The 16,881-nt window shown below is 38.8% G+C and overlaps 1 protein-coding gene across 4 annotated transcripts in view; it reads right to left on the bottom strand.

The window, feature by feature from the left end:
* Positions 1-16,881, bottom strand: part of syne3 (spectrin repeat containing, nuclear envelope family member 3) — a 139,044-nt gene that overhangs the window by 52,945 nt on the left and 69,218 nt on the right. For all 4 annotated transcript variants that reach the window (XR_009067185.1, XM_057859868.1, XM_057859867.1 and 1 more), the window contains exons 8-10: positions 6,470-6,644; positions 1,032-1,214; positions 661-804 (exon numbers count right to left, since the gene is read on the bottom strand). Coding sequence is in view for 3 of the 4 variants with exons in the window: in XM_057859868.1 (XP_057715851.1) it covers positions 661-804; positions 1,032-1,214; positions 6,470-6,644 (502 nt within the window). In the remaining variant the exon portion in view is untranslated. The remainder of the gene's footprint in view (positions 1-660; positions 805-1,031; positions 1,215-6,469; positions 6,645-16,881) is intronic.

Genomic DNA, 16,881 nt, shown 5'->3' on the forward strand with positions numbered 1-16,881 from the left:
AGTTTTGACCACCGGAGAGCGCCATTATTTACGTGTGCAATGCACGCAGATATTTTAGTATATCATTTCATTGAACAACACTGACAAAATGACACTTTTACACAATGAAAAGTAGTCTGTGCAGCTTATATAATAGAGTTAATTTATTTTCCCCTCAAAATAACTCAAAATATAGCCATTAATTTCTAAGCCCCTGGCAACAAAAGTGAGTACACCCCTTAGAAACTATGTACATCCCTAAATGTCCAATGTCTAATTTAGGATCTGAGCATAACAACAGAGACTGACCCAGACTGGATTTAGCTTCGAAAATGCCATATTGTCTACATGTGTAGATAAAGTCCATATAAATCTGTCTGTGATACGCTCATTCTCCTCCCTTTCAACACAAATGGGCACATTAACCATTCTGCGGGAGATTTGTTTTATAATAGAGTTGTAGAGAATCAAGTCCTTATACTCCTTAGGTTAAAATAAACAACTGGAAACAAGTGACTACACTGCTAATATCAACTGTCTACTGTGTGTTGTTACATATTTGTAGTAAAATATCCTCTTGATATTTTTAACAGCTTCTTTTGGTTAAAAGGTTTAGTTTAGTTTAGAAAGTTTAGTCTCACCAATTTTATTAGCTCAGATCTTACCTTAAATCAAACTCACCATGAATTGATCAGATTGACTTTTTTTAGCCAGGATGTCAGGCTGGGGTCTTTCAATTGCCATCATCCTATCTGTGAGACTGGTCAATTTTGAGCGAATCACAACGTAGGCATCTCCAAAATCATTGGTTCTTGAAATTAAACCCTGAGAAAGTCAAAATAACATTCCTTTGAGAGAAAGATTTTAGTTGAAACACTTTGTCAAAAACGAATAACACTCAGTGCAATTCATTGCAATGATCATAAATAAAATGAAACCATTCATGAAACCAAATTCATTAAAACAGCTTTGCAACATTTTACTCTGATCTTTGGCAACCGCTTGATTCAGGTTTGGGAAAAGCTTGTGAGCGAATGCTTTCTCTTTCCCACCTGTAGTCTTGCCTTTCTTTGAATAAGCTGAACATGTAGCAGTTCTCTGTCCCTGATAGCAGTACTCAACTCGCTCCGAAGACCATCAGACTTTTCGGGACCAAAAAGAGAGTCGCACAAGTCCTCTATTGTCCTGAGATCATTCAAACGATCCTGCAGCTGGATACTGTCCTTCAACAGCCGCTGAGGGAAGAGGACATAAACAACAATAGAAAATCAATTATCATTTTTGTTGCAATAATTGTTAATCATGCATTATTCCTGGATAGGGATGGGAATCGAAATCCGATTCCAATTCCGAACCGGTTCCAAGTGTTTCAAGGCCTCGACATCACAATGAAAAAGCCTTAAAGATCCCTTTAACCCTTGAGAGTCGAAGGACGCGCCGGCGCATCCTCAGCGCACGTCGTCTTTGAAGCGCCCTCACGTTTTAACTACGTCACCCACATGCCGTTGGTTGGTCTCGTGTTAAAGTGCGGAAGTTGCGGTTTACTCTCGTTATTATTTGAAGTCAATCGACCAACTAAAACGTGAGATACTGTCATTTAAGTTTTACAGTTTTATCGTCCTCTCAAAAAAACATTAAAACGCTGCATGGATCATTTGTTTATGTCTATATTTCCATCATTTCTTGTCCTTTTTCAAAACACAAGCTCCATGAAAAAAACACAAATCAAACGAACCCTTTCGAAGTCACAGTGGAAGCACAAAATGTGTTTTTTTTTAAAAATAAATATAACTGCCGTGCGAGGTTCCACTGAACGAGAGGGAGGAGTGCTCTGAAGCAGCGAGGTGGCGAGCGACGGCCGTTTGGTTCGAGCGAGCGACTTTGTGTGACTTTGAGAATGAACGGAAAACTAAATTTAGCGCAAGCAATTGTGCTTTTTAATCAACTTGAGGAAGAGGATGGTCCAAATTCGTCATCATCGTCTTCTTCGGAAGAGTCCTCCAGTGAAGATAGTGACGGATTTGAACACGTGGGTGACGCCATCGATGAGCAGAGGTAAGCCAACTCACTTTTTTTTTTTTTAATGCTGAAAAAGTCTCTTTTGAAAGTTTATTTTGATATTGCAAGACAAAGTTAATTTTGATGCAATATAAGTGTGTGTTTGTGTATATAATAATAAAATGTGCATATCAGATCAAAGTCTTACGTGCACTGTGTGTATCCCAGGCAGGAATTTATCATTTGTGGTGTTCTTCTTTCTATATGAAGATTAGGGATGTAGCACATATTCAGCTATGGTATTCTTTCTATTGTCATACATATAGATTTCCATTATTATTTATTGCTGTATATATTTTTATTTTATACTTTATTATTTTCATAAATACTGACTTTTTTTCATGTACATTTATAGTGACAATGAAAGTAAAGTGAAATGAAAATGGAAGGGTGGAAAGAGGACCAACACCCCATGGAAGTGTGGGCTGTGTGATGTAGCCCTGTGTAATTCCACGACGAAACTGCTTTTCGGAGTGGCATGCCTGAAAAAAATGTAACTTGTTTAATGTAAATATTTTTGAAAATACTTTTTTTCCCAATGTTATATATATATATATATATATATTCCCCCCCCCCCCCCCCCCCCCCCCACAATCAGTCTTCTCAATTTGTGTATATAAATAAGTGTTCAAGAAGCTTGATTGTGTGTACATAGTTTTCATCAGGTGATGGGCCGCAATACCTAAACTCATAAAGAGATGGCCTCTAAACACTTTTTGTGTTAGATGGTATATATTTTTTCACTGTTCTTCCCTGTTTGGTCTGCTGTACATAACCTGTTTTGACTAGAGCATGTATAAAGGCAAAAAACGCCTATGACTATACCTGTTGTTTATGTTGAATTGTCAAATATAAGACTATTTATTCTAAAATTTTTTTGGTTGAATGTTCATCCTAACATGTTGAATAAATATTACAAAGTTTCAAAACGGTTGGTTACGCATGTATGGTTGTCAATTGGACATCAATATTAAAAAATTTTGACAAAACGATTTTGGAATTTTTGGTCTTTTTGGGCCCAAAATGATGATTTATAATTGGTCAGTGAAGGAAACAAGAGTTTCGACATGAAGTTCAAGGTGTCACAAAAAACGGACCAAACCAGGCCATCGTAAACAATTCTTTCTTTGAAATATAAAGGCAACTTCAAAGGCATGCAAAATCAGACAAAATAGGCCCAGACCTTAAAGGGTTAACTTAAGACGCGTAAACGGTAAATGGTGTTATACTTTTATAGCGCTTTTCCACTGCATCTTCACATGACGCGTCTTGTTGTCCAGACGCATCCTGTACGCATCAAACTAGGATGGAGCCAAGAAACACCGCTTTAAAGTTTGGCTACACTTCACCAGGAAAGAGTGTGAAAATGAAAGGTTACGATGGTTTAGAACGAGCATTGCAGCCGTAAACATAACAATGACAAAACGTATGTTCAAACGCTCGAAAGTGTGTCTTCACTTCACGAGGAAAAATAACAACAAAGCGACTTGCATTCATTCAGGCATGAAAATCACTCACCTTTCGGCTTAAATTTTCTTTTTTTTACTGATTTAGCGATGAAATTTTTGCTGACGCTTACTAATTCACAAAACTATTTTGGAACACTTAAATTCTTTATTAAAGTACAAATAATCATGTAAATAACAATAATTAATCTAGAGCTGAAACGAATACTCGAGCAACTCGAGTAACTCGAGTTTAAAAACTGATCCGAGTAATTTTATTCACCTCGAGTAATCGTTTATTTTGACAGCTCTAAGCATCACGTTTTGCTCGGACTACTTTTAATGCGGGACAACGCGCTGATGTCACGTGCGTAGAGGAAGAAGCAAAAAAAAAAACTTACTGCAGCAGACAGCCGCTACAAACGACGCCGACGTTGCTAAATACTAGCCTGCACATGCTACGTTAGTTGCAGGTAGCGTCTGATAACTCTCATAGGGATCACATGTATGTTGAACTAGATGCAAAATGACAGACTAGGCCACATCTGGGCAGCTTTAGCAAACAGCCGCCATCTTAAAGCAGTGGAGCGCTAAGCGCTAACAAAGAGCGCTAAGCGCTAATATATAAGATTAACGTTACTGTCACTACTAGCTCACGTAACGTTAGCCCTGCGGAGGGCTAGGTTTCTATTAAGACCACTTTCGATGCGTGGCTAACGTGTCTTACATGTAGGCTTTAACATAACATAGCGTTGTGGAGTGATGAGGGTGTCAAATAAAAACTCAATAACGCTAACTATCAATTTTAGCTCAGTAGTCATTGCTGGATAAAACACCAAGTAGCACTAGTCCCTAATGTGCTCCAATACAGCCTGTATCATACATTTATTTTGAACACTGCAAAAATTCAAAATCCTATCAGGACTTATACACACATAGTGAATTAGTCTTTTTTTTTTAATTTTTTTATTCTAGTTACATCTGAGATACAATTGTTGGCTGTTTTCAACAATAGACATCTTAAATAAAGACATTGATTGACTGAAAATGATAAAATGTCTTGTTTTCTCATGTATATCTAATTGCTCTTCACCTAAAAATATATTTGTTTTATCTGATTACTCGATTAATCGATAGAATTTTCAGTCGATTACTCGATTACTCAAATATTCGATAGCTGCAGCCCTAAATTAATCACAAATAAACAATGAGGTTAAATACTGATAGCATTTACTAGTGCAAAAGAATGGAAAGTAAACAGATTCAGAACACTGACTTTGCCTTTCCAACATTATTCAAAACAATTCTTATAAAAAATTCTGGCAATACTATTATAGTATACTACTATATATAATAGTAGTATAATAATTATTCATTGCCAATCATATTTGTCATGAAGAGAGTCATTTGAAAGTTATTCTTAGTGTAGAATCTGTATTATGTAGTATTTACTCAACATATTATAATATTAATTCTGAAGTATGTCGGATTAACGCCAGAAATCATTATCTATATGACGAACATGACGTGCTTTTGCTGTTAACCAGCTGTTGAGTGTTATTGTATGACCACAGGGTGTGTTGTCGTGTATTTTATGTTCAGTGGGAAGAGGAAGAAGGTTAAAAGAGGCATTTGAGACCTGTTCTCAACTGAACTTCTCCTTCACTGCACTTTGGCTCTCATGGAGAGCACGTTCGCTCATGTGTTCGAAATAAACGATAGACGACGTCCAAAGTAGCAAGTGAGCTGTAAAAATACCAAGCTTAGTGGCGTGAAAACCGCGGGGAGAGCTAAGTGAAGCTAACGAACAGCTAAGCGGAGCTAAGTGATGCTAAACGGCGCTAAATGAAGCTAAGCGACTGATACTCAGTCCGTCGTCGTGGAACAGTCCATTGTAGTGCGTGTGTGTGTGTGTGTGGGGGGGGGGGGGGGTAATATAAATGCAGCAATTAAAATGGCTTTCATTTTTGTTTTGTTATTTGTTTGTTTGGTATGCTGACATAATATAGTTATAGTTAGAATAGTTAGGGGTGCTGCTGGCTTCGGTGACCCAAGCCGTTGCTCGTTGGGGCAAGGACAGCTGGTTGGGGGCCCCCTACTGGTTGGGGGCCTAAGGCGATCGTCTACTTCGCCTGAATAGTAGATCCGCCTATAACTATCATAATTATGACATGACATTTGCATGAGCATTAATGAATGCTTGTCACATATGTCATTTAGTTTCATTTCGCAAATTATCTCACTTTTGAATGGATGTAAAAGATCCGAGCTGGGCATAAATGAAATTAGTGACAAAAATTGCCAGATGACACTTAATAATGACATCTGTCATAAGCATTCATTAATGAACATAGCAGTGTCATGTCATAAGTATGAAGGTCTTATGACGGTCTAATGACGCCGCTGTCAAATAAAGTGTTACCTATTGACCCAAATTAATCAACAAATAAGCCGCACTGGACTACAAGCCGCAGGATTCAAAATGAGGGGAAAAAAGTAGAGGTTCATAGTCAGAAAAACGATCTATAGTATTTTTGATTGTTTTGTTCCCTGTACCTTTGGACTTTTTTGTTGCTGTTCTATTTGTAATACAAATCAATAAATGTATTTTTAAAACCCCATCTTTTACATCTAATTCCGATCTTCTAAAGAAATGATGTGATGAGCCCAAGGATATCTTTAGCATTTCTATTCACTTTCAATGGATTCCATAAGTGCCTAAATAGCTGCTAACAGCTGTACTTTTTAAAATTCCTACTATTACGATATTCTTTATTTTTTCAAATGTGTACATCAATCCACTCTCAGATGTGAAAATCAATGCCTTCCACCTCATGATAAATCATCTAAACACAAACACGTATGTCAACAAATGTATGTGTATTTCCTCATCTAACTGTAATCTGGTATTTCGTCATGATTAAAACAAAAACAAACATATGGTCTATAGAGAATACCTTTTCATTCGGATAATGTGTGTGTTTTACCTCAGTATTTTGGACCAACGTGACAATATGGGAGAAGTCCATGACCTCAGCAGAAGTTTCCAAAATCTGAGAGACCGTATTCCGCCACTGTGTAAAGAACACCAACTTTTCCTGGAACATGTTTCTCAGGCAGGCCTCTGAGTCGGAGCACAATTTTGTCGCTTTGCATTTCACACTGGAGTGGAAACATGAGCAAAGAAGAGTTGCCAGGGTTAAAAGTCGACATAGTTTGGAACGTCGACCATTTCAGCCCAAAGGTTTCACAGGCACACTGTTATGTTAACCACACAGATCTCGCAAGCATACAGTACATGTACTACAGTTGTCTGCATGAATCCAAGGCGCCTCAGGATCAATTTACAGTCTATTAACACCTTCTATTGGAGAACGGTTGATACTGTAGAAGGGGCACATTAATAAGGGTTCGTACACCTTTTTCATGGCCAAATTCAAGCACATTTTTAAAGGGGATGTTTCGGCAAAGGGGGTGTGAGACATCAATAGAACCGTTATGCGCCAAGATAACAAATATTGATAAAGTTAACAAAAAAATCAATCACATTAATGAGCAATTATCGAAAATAGATCGAAAATGACGAACACTACCGAAAGTGTTCCGGAAACAGCCGAATGGGGCGGCGACGTCACGACAAGTGATTGAAAGTCGAGGCGGAGCTAGGTGCCATTGTTTTTTAACGACGAGAGAGTAGCGTTGGGGTTTGTTTGACCAAAACATCACAACAATGGTTCAAAACTGCTGTGCTATGTGGTGTACAAATAGTTGTTTATCGGAATATAGTATCCATGAGTTCCTGAACGCGAAAAAAAAAGCTGGACTACACAGAAAATGGGTAAAGTTCGTCCGTGCAAAGAGGGCTAATTTTCTAGACACAGCCTCCGGCACGCTTTTCTGTGGTGCGCATTTTCCAACTGAAAGCTTCTCGAACTATGGACAAGAGAAATCGGGTTTTGCTAAAAGATTGCTGCTCAAAGGAGATGCGGTGCCGACATACAGGCACAGCCACCTAAATGTCCCGAGATATCAAGAGAGAGACGATGACTGCTAAAGGAGGCTAAAGCTACGCAAAGAAGGGAGCAGCCAAGCTTGAAATGGCCAGAGTGAGTACTCTTTTATAATTAATAAAAAAAAAATGTCACGCCTTTGGATACAGGACTCGACACATGTATAAATGATCGTTCGTAAAATATATAGAACAAATCCTCTGATCCCGTTCATATTTGTGTCTGTTGGCAGAGCGAAAAGCTATGATAGCGCAATAAATTATAATTATTCTATGCATTCCTTTATTTTGCAGTCACGGTGTATCAGCTTCACAAAAAGAAATGCTAAACAAATCATTGGTGTTTCCCACACGATCTGCTGCCGATGTTTCATCAGTGTCATTGCTCCCCTCAATGACCGTTTCATTACGCTGCATTGGCGTTCGTTTGGGCTCAAATTGGTCACCTATAACACCGATTAAAGCTTTGCAACTCTCCTCGTCACCATTAGATGAACATTCGTTACGTCCTTCTACGTCGGATTCGTCGCTGAAACTAGAAACGAAATTGACTGCCATCATCGCCGCCATTCAGTATTAAAGCACTGAGCCTTTTTCTTGTTGAAGAAACAGCCCTCACTGCCAACTCTGAATTCTCTTTTATTGACAACGAGCGGTGTTTCTTCATGAGGGAACCTGGAATATGTGCAGGACGAACACAATGCATCAGCATAAACAGCTCAAAACACCCCTAATTCTCCCCACACTAGAAGGAATTATATTGATGCAGACAGGCGCTGCCCCCCTAGTGGCCGGTGGCACTCTCTTCACTTGACGTGACGTCACGCACACAATCTGCCAGATCTCGGGCGCCGGTCGTTTTAGCTTGACAATCGAGCCAAATTTCTCTCATTTTCTTGTGTGTAATTACACGAAGTGGCATGATATGAATACAAAAGGCATGCGTTTATGGATAAATGATGGAATATCAAAATTTTCCCAGGGCGCTACATCCCCTTTAATACAGTTTTTCCAGCACCTTTTAAATGTTATCCTAAAGATCAAAAGCCAGGCTAGTAGGTCTAATGTCCTAATGAATGAATGAAGTCCTAATGGCGACGGAGCCGTGCGAAGTGGCTCCTGGCCAGTAAACAGCAACTGACAGAGGGTGTGTGGAGGTCGCGAAAAACAATGTGACAAAAGAGGAAATCGTCATGCGATAAAAGTCTTGTACTAAAACACAGCGAATGCATATGTATGCATTTAAATACTACACTCTTTGTATATAGTTCGCCTGATTCATCTCCAAACTACTAACGCACAGACTCAAATGCACACTACTCTTGGGAGCAACAATGTGATGTAGGACACCAAGGGATAACAACTTTAGAACGAATGTGTAGCAGCGATGAAGCAAATTTATTTTAAGTTCCTTAATTTAATAATCTATATTTTTAGACAGGATGCTAAGAAACATTGTGTGCCTAACATTTCCAAGCATTTTCAAGGACTTTAGGGTTTCCAATACATACAATAGATTGCGGCGCACCGCTACACCAAAATTAAAGCTGACTTGCCCTTGCAAATAAGAATTTTTTTTAAGATAAATTTTAATTTATAATTTGTATAATTCAAACCAACAATAGTAAATTTTTCAAGCTTTGTAAAATATTTTCATAACATTCGTGAAAATCTGTCGACTGACAACTAATTGAACGACGCCTCTTTTAAATCTTGAGGGGTTTGTATCGCTTTTGCCGGCACTACGGTAATTAACTCTGAGGAGCACACACACACACACACAAAAAAAAAAAAAAAAAAAAAAAAAAAAAAACTACAAACATGTACACTACAAACTACAAACGACTGCTTTACGGCATTAGTCGTTACGGCATTAGTCATTTCACCCTTTCCCCATTCATTATAGAAACGGAAGTCGATGCAAACGCTTTTGCACGAATTCTGTAAATATGGCAGAGCAACAAAGAGACTAAAAGTTTGTCTGAGGAGGAAAACCACTCTCTGGCGTGACGCCAACCCCCCCAACCGTCTTCGCTGACACCATATGAAGGCGAGGCCACTTCGCAAACCAGTCATTGCGTCTTTGTGTAGCAGAGTTGCCATGTAAACTGCCCCTATGCCACACGGTTGCTACCCGTCATATGCTATTGTGTAGCCACAACTGGATTCATTACCTTATTACTATTCATCCTTCACACAGCCACTGGAAACAGAAATGTTGTTTAACCCATTTGCAGGCGACCGGGAGGTTGATTTTTAATTGATCGATGATTTTACGACACTTTGGGGTATGCGGTGGTCCGCATGGGAAATGCAAGCTTCCTTAAGGCAAAACACTACCACTTGTGTAGTGCACCAGCGTCGCTAAAATCAACAAAAACTGAAAAGCTACCAATTGTTTCTTTGAATGAATGTATATTAGGGCTGCAGCTATCGAATATTTTAGTAATCGAGTAATCAACTGAAAATTCTATCGATTAACCGAGTAATCGGATAAAACATTTTTTTAGGTAAAGAGAAAATTATAAATATACATGAGGGAAAAAAAAGACATTTAATCCAATATTGAACCATTTTCAGTCAATCGACGTCTTTATTTTCGATGTACATTGTTGAAAACAGCCAACAATTGCATCTCAGATGTGACAAGAAAAAAAATTCACTGCTTTCACTCAAAAAACTTCTAGATCTTATTAAAAAAAAAAACATATTTCTTACCTAAAAATGTAATTACGCTTGATAACACACATCACTTGAAAGCTACATGTTTTTCCCACGTGTTTCAATTAAATTTCGATGTGTGTTAAGCTAGAAGTCTACTGCTTAAAGATGCGGCTGTGTACTAATGCTGCCCAGACGCGGCCGAGTGTCATTTCGCATCTAGTCCTACAGTAAATGCATGCGATATGAGACACATCGGACACTACCTGCTACCACACTAGCATCATGCGGGCGTAGTTTTTAGCAACGTCGGCGTAGTTTGTAGCGGCTGTCGGCTGCGGTAAGGTTTTTTTTTTTTTTTTTTTTTTTTTTTAAATTGCTTCTTCCTCTGTTCACGTGACGACAGCGCGTTGTCCCGCATTAAAAGTAGTCCGGGCAAAACGTGATGCTTAGAGCTGGCAAAATTAAACGATTCCTCGAGGTGAATAAAATTACTCTGATCAGTTTTTAAACTCGAGTTACTTGAGTTGCTCGAGTATTCGTTTCAGCTCTAATGTATATAGTTCATTATTTATGCACAACTTGCCATAAGTCGTCTGAAATAGCATGTCAAACACAATTTGCTCCTTTACACGTTTTATTTTAATATCACACATCCGATCTCCTGTTGCAAGCTTGGAAGTTGGAAATCGAGAGAAAAATCTATAGAAAGGTCTTTGAAGTCAATGAGATTCTGATTTAAGCCTGTGAAAACGCCCTAAATATTGACATTGACACATTTCAGTTTTTCACAGAGTCTTTTTGGCCTCACGTACTCGCTAAACATTAGGTCATCGCTAACTCGTCATTAGTTGTAATTTCAGATGAGTATTTTGATTTTGGATAAAGAAAAGTTCCTGAAGAGTAGGGTCAGGTTACAAAAAGACTATTATTGTTGTGGTGATTAGACCATCACGTTCTGAAATATTTCATTAGTGTAATTTTCTGATTGTTTATTTATTTTATTTTTTTTATTGATTTTCTTCAAATGTCACCATACAAAAGAAAATATAAGACAGCAAATTAAGGCAAACCGACAATAACATACAACAACAAAAACAGCTAGCTGCTAGCTGGGAATAGTAAACAGGTACATCATGAAAAGGAGTGCCATACAGTGAAATGTATATAAGGCGGAAAGTACGACATCACACAAATGCAATCATCAGAATGGCAGAAACACTGTCGTGAGTGTAGTCCAGTCCAGGAATGGTTTCTATGATCGTTCAAAAACATCCATTTGGAGTGCGAAAGACATGTTACTGTAGATAGTCCAGTGGAATATATTCCATTATTATCCTGTGCCATTAGTGAGGGAGCTTTATCCATGATCCAGTGCATGAGGATATTTTTCCAGGCACAATAAGTCAGAATATTATAAAGTCTCCTGATATTTATCATGAAAACGGTCATTTGTAAGACCGAAGATACTGGGTCCAAATCAAGCCGTGTTATTAAGTCATTTGCTCCCAATAACGTATAAATTCGTTCTATTTTTAATTGCTTCAGTGTCCCAAAAACGTATTTATATGTCTTTTGCGTTTTTTTTTTTCCCCACAATCGGCATCTACAGGTTCCCATGTATCTTAGATAGAATGCACAAAGCTCAAAACCCATTTTAAAGCAATAAAACTGGCCACTGGAGGGCAGTAGCACATTTGGTAGGACCCCCCCAACCCGATTCAACCAGCACAGCGTAGTTGTTACCGTGCTGCTCGCCTAGCAGAGCCCGCTCCGCAGGCTCACCACTCGCGTCCCCCGCACCCTCCAGTGTCCCGCACGAAAACACGCACGGCCAAACCAGTTCCCCCCAGGAACACAAGTTCCCCAGGCGAACGAGGCAGTGGTCACCACAAAAGAAAGACTTAAGAAAAAAAGAAAAAAAATCTTTATGAGACAGGCGGCAATGAGGGAAAAGTTTAACCCACCGTCGCGGCCACCAAGCGTCAACTCTCAGTTAGTTATGTCTGAATAAATTGTTATTTTGCTATCAAAAGCTCTACTTGTCTAGTTGTTTATGTTATTTTGTAAAAAGAAAACATTATTCAAATGTTTCGGATGTAACTAGAGCAAAAAATAGCTGTGTTAAAGTCAAAGTTGTGTTTGAAATGTATGCGTTTACAAAAAGCTCATTTTCTCCGTTTTTTCATCAGAAATTGGAAAATTGCTCAAACTAAGCTATTTTCTAATGCTGATTTCTAAAGAATGGAAAGAGATATGAACTTACTTTTTTCTGCTGAAAGAAGAGAGTCTAATCTTTCTTTTGGCGGGTTCCATGTTTATATAGCAATAGAACATAATTTTCTGTGGGCCTTGCAAAATCAGTCAAAATCCAGTAAAACGGCCGGGAGTGAAGGGCCTTGTTCGGGTGAAAATGGCTGAGAGTGAATTAGTTAACCTTTTCTGTATTGCAGACAGGATATCACTCCAATATTTCTGTATTTTAATACAGGACCAATAGCAATGTGTTAGATCACCAATTTCTGTCTAACATTTAGAACAAACAGGAGAAACATCTTTACTACATTTAGAGAAACGGTTGGGAGCAACATGTGCTCGATGTAAAATCTTTAATGGAGTCGCTCTTGTTCGTTTAGTTTTTTTTGTTTTTTTTTGCATTTGTCCAAATGTTGTCCCATATTTCTGCAGCTATTTCAACACCAAGTTCCCTCTTCCAGACCCCCTTCAGTGACTTACAGTGCCTTGCAAAAGTATTCGGCCCCCTTGAATCTTGCAACCTTTCGCCACATTTCAGGCTTCAAACAAAGATATGAAATTTAATTTTTTTGTCAAGAATCAACAACAAGTGGGACACAATCGTGAAGTGGAACAACATTTATTGGATAATTTAAACTTTTTTAACAAATAAAAAACTGAAAAGTGGGGCGTGCAATATTTACTTTATTATTTATTTACTTTACCTTTACTTTCAGTGCAGCAAACTCACTCCAGAAGTTCAGTGAGGATCTCTGAATGATCCAGTGTTGTCCTAAATGACCGATGATGATAAATAGAATCCACCTGTGTGTAATCAAGTCTCCGTATAAATCAGTACTTCTCAAATAGTGGGGCGCGTCCTCCTGGGGGGGCGCAGAGCGATGCCAGGGGATGTTGCATGATGATGCATGTGACCTCGGGGAACATGTTTTTTTTTTGGAATACTGTACTGGAATAAAGTGTACTTGCACATCCACTCAGTAGGTGGCAGTGGCGCTCTCATTTTCAGAGTGCGCGCAGTATTTTTGAACTAAGGAAGAGCACTCAGCACACACAGACAACAGATATGAAGAGCAGTGTGCCACCGCCGTTTTCGAAAGCCGTTTTCCGACCGGACTCACTCACGCAGCGACCCACTGTCTTGTCCGGTTCTCACGTCGCCGCCCGAGAAGTGCCATTTTCAGCTTGGGATCGTCACGACAACCGCCCTCACCTACGGTTCTACCTCGGCCGCCGTGAATGCGCCTTTTTTCGTGCCGTTGCCTTTTAGCTTTGACTTTTAATACAGTGGGTGATGATGAAAGACCACTGTTAACTGTGTCTAAAAATAATTATAGCAGACAGCCAGAAGCCAAATCAATTAAGACGCCACTTAAAGACATTAGACCCCAATCTCATTGTTAAGCCGCTTGATTTTTTCAGTGAAAACGTGCCGAATATTGCCAACAATCGTCCTGCTTTGTCAGTGTTATATCAGTAAGCCAGTGAGCATTGTTAGCATGCTCATTGCAAAATAACTCCACACCATTGCAAAGGAGGTAAATACTGTGAGAAGCAAAAATAAAAACTGTCCTGTCCAAGGACACTTTTTTTTAATTTTTTTATTCAGATTTGTTTTTTCGGTCAAATTTTTTGGCACATTGTCCTCATGAGTGAATGTTTCTAATCAATTTTAATTTGTTATTATTTACTGATTTTATTACCTTGGTCTTTCTGAAAGAAAGAACAAGGTATTGTTATTGTGCAACTTTATTGTTCTTATTACCTTGGTCTTTCCAAAGGAAAGAACAAGGTAATGACATTCTACAACTTTATTGTACTTATTACCTTGGTCTTTCTGAAGGAAAGAACAAGGTTATGTTATTCTACAACTTTATTACCTTGGTCTTTCCTATGGAAAGAACAAGGTATTGTTATTCTGCAACTTTATTCGCCTTATTATTATTATTATTATATCATCAAATTATTCTCCGCGTTTTTTCGGCGCGCCGCGCAGCCCGAACCATACCACCGATCGGCACCATTCAAGTATTGACACGACCGGATTTTTCGCGCGACGCAGGGACTTTTTCAAAATCCCCCGAAAAATTTTCCGTTCGCCCGTAAATGGCAATTTTCCGAAAAAAATAAAAAGTTAAAAAATGTATCTAGTCCTACAATTTTTGACCAAATCACATAATTTGGGTATCAAAAATTCCGGGACGATGAGGGGCATAAAAGTTGTATACAGAATTTGGCAAAAATTTACGGTTCCCCGGAAATTTGCCAAAAACTTTCCTATTCATTTTGAATGAAAAAAAAACGCACGCTGCACAGCCCGAACCGTTTGACCGATCGGCACCGTTCAAATATCGGCACGACCGGAATTTTCGCGCAACGATGGGAATTTTTCAAACGGACCCGAAAATGTTTCCCTTCGCCCGTAAACGGCAATTTTCCGGGAAAAAAAAAAAGTTTCAAAATGTATCTAGTCCTACAATTTTTGACCAAATCACACAATTTGGGCATCAAAAATTCCGGGACGGTGAGGGGCATAAAAGTTGTATACAGAATTTGGAAAAAAATTACGCTTCCTCGGAAATTTGCCAAAAACTATCCCATTCATTTCGAATGGGAAAAGTCCCATTCACTTCCAATGGGATTTCCAATGGAATTTACATTGCATTGATGCCATTGACGGCCATGCATGTCGAATCTACTGATGCCAATGTACTTGGATTCAATTGACTATATGGATGTCGATGCCATTGACTGCCATGGACGTCCAAAATTTTTCCCATTCATTTTCAATGGGGGAAAAAAACAAAATTACCCCAAATCAACAGAAAATGACCAGATATCAATAGGACGTGTCCCCCAAACTTCCCCAATTCCATTGACGCTTATGAAGGGTGCCGCCATTGACTTACATGGACGTCCAAAATTTTTCCCATTCATTTTCAATGGGGAAAAAACTAAATTTCTCCAAATCAACAGAAAATGACCAGATATCAATAGGACGTATATCCCAAACGTCCTCAATTCCATTGACGCTTATGGGGGGTGCTGCCATTGACATCCATGGACGTCCAAAATTTTACCCATTCATTTTCAATGGGAATTTTTTTTTTTTCCTCAAATCAACAGAAAATGACTAGATATCAATAGGACCTGTCCCCCAAATGTCCCCGATTGCATTGCTGCTTATGGAGGGTGATGCCATTGACGTCCACGGACGTCCAAACTTCCCATTAATTTCCAATGGCATTTCTTCATGTTTGTTCATTCTATTGATGCCAATGTACTTGGATTCCATTGACGCTTATGTAAATTGATACCATTGACGTCCATGGACGTCCAAAATTTTTCCCATTCATTTTCAATGGGAATTTTTTTTTTTTTCCCCAAATCAACAGAAAATGACTAGATATCAATAGGACGTTTCCCCCAAATGTGCCCGATTGCATTGCTGCTTATGGAGGGTGATGCCATTGACGTCCACGGACGTCCAAACTTCCCATTAATTTCCAATGGCATTTCTTCATGTTTGTTCATTCTATTGATGCCAATGTACTTGGATTCCATTGACGCTTATGTAAGTTGATACCATTGACGTCCATGGACGTCCAAAATTTTTCCCATTCATTTTCAATGGGAATTTTTTTTTTTTCCCCAAATCAACAGAAAATGACTAGATATCATTAGGACGTGTCCCCCAAATGTCCCCGATTGCATTGCCGCTTATGGGGGGTGATGCCATTGACGTCCATGGACGTCCAAACTTCCCATTCATTTCCAAAGGCATTTCTTCATGTTTGTTCATTCTATTGATGCCAATGTACTTGGATTCCATTGACGCTTATGTAAGTTGATACCATTGACGTCCATGGACGTCCAAAATTTTTCCCATTCATTTTCAATGGGATTTTTTTTTTTTTCCCAAATCAACAGAAAATGACTAGATATCATTAGGACGTGTCCCCCAAATGTCCCCGATTGCATTGCCGCTTATGGAGGGTGATGCCATTGACGTTCATGGACGTCCAAACTTCCCATTCATTTCCAATGGCATTTCTTCATGTTTGTTCATTTTATTGATGCCAATGTACTTGGATTCCATTGACGCTTATGTAAGTTGATACCATTGACGTCCATGGACGTCCAAAATTTTTCCCATTCATTTTCAATGGGAATTTTTTTTTTTTTCCCAAATCAACAGAAAATGACTAGATATCAATAGGACGTGTCCCCCAAACTTCCCCGATTCCATTAACAATTATGGAGGGTGCTGCCATTGACGGACATGGACGTCCAATTCTCCCAATCTTTTCTAATGGCTTTAACTTTGTTTAGTGCCAATGACTGGCATTATGGTCCATTCTATTGATAGACCTGAGTGGGGCTAAGATTTGTATCTCCACAGAGGAAAGACCAAGGTGTGTAATTTCTCCCGAAATTGCAGTTTCTAGTTATTATTATTATGCAATGGTTTCT

Source organism: Corythoichthys intestinalis, chromosome 15 (genome assembly GCF_030265065.1).
Source record: "Corythoichthys intestinalis isolate RoL2023-P3 chromosome 15, ASM3026506v1, whole genome shotgun sequence".
Taxonomy (NCBI): Eukaryota; Metazoa; Chordata; class Actinopteri; order Syngnathiformes; family Syngnathidae; genus Corythoichthys; species Corythoichthys intestinalis.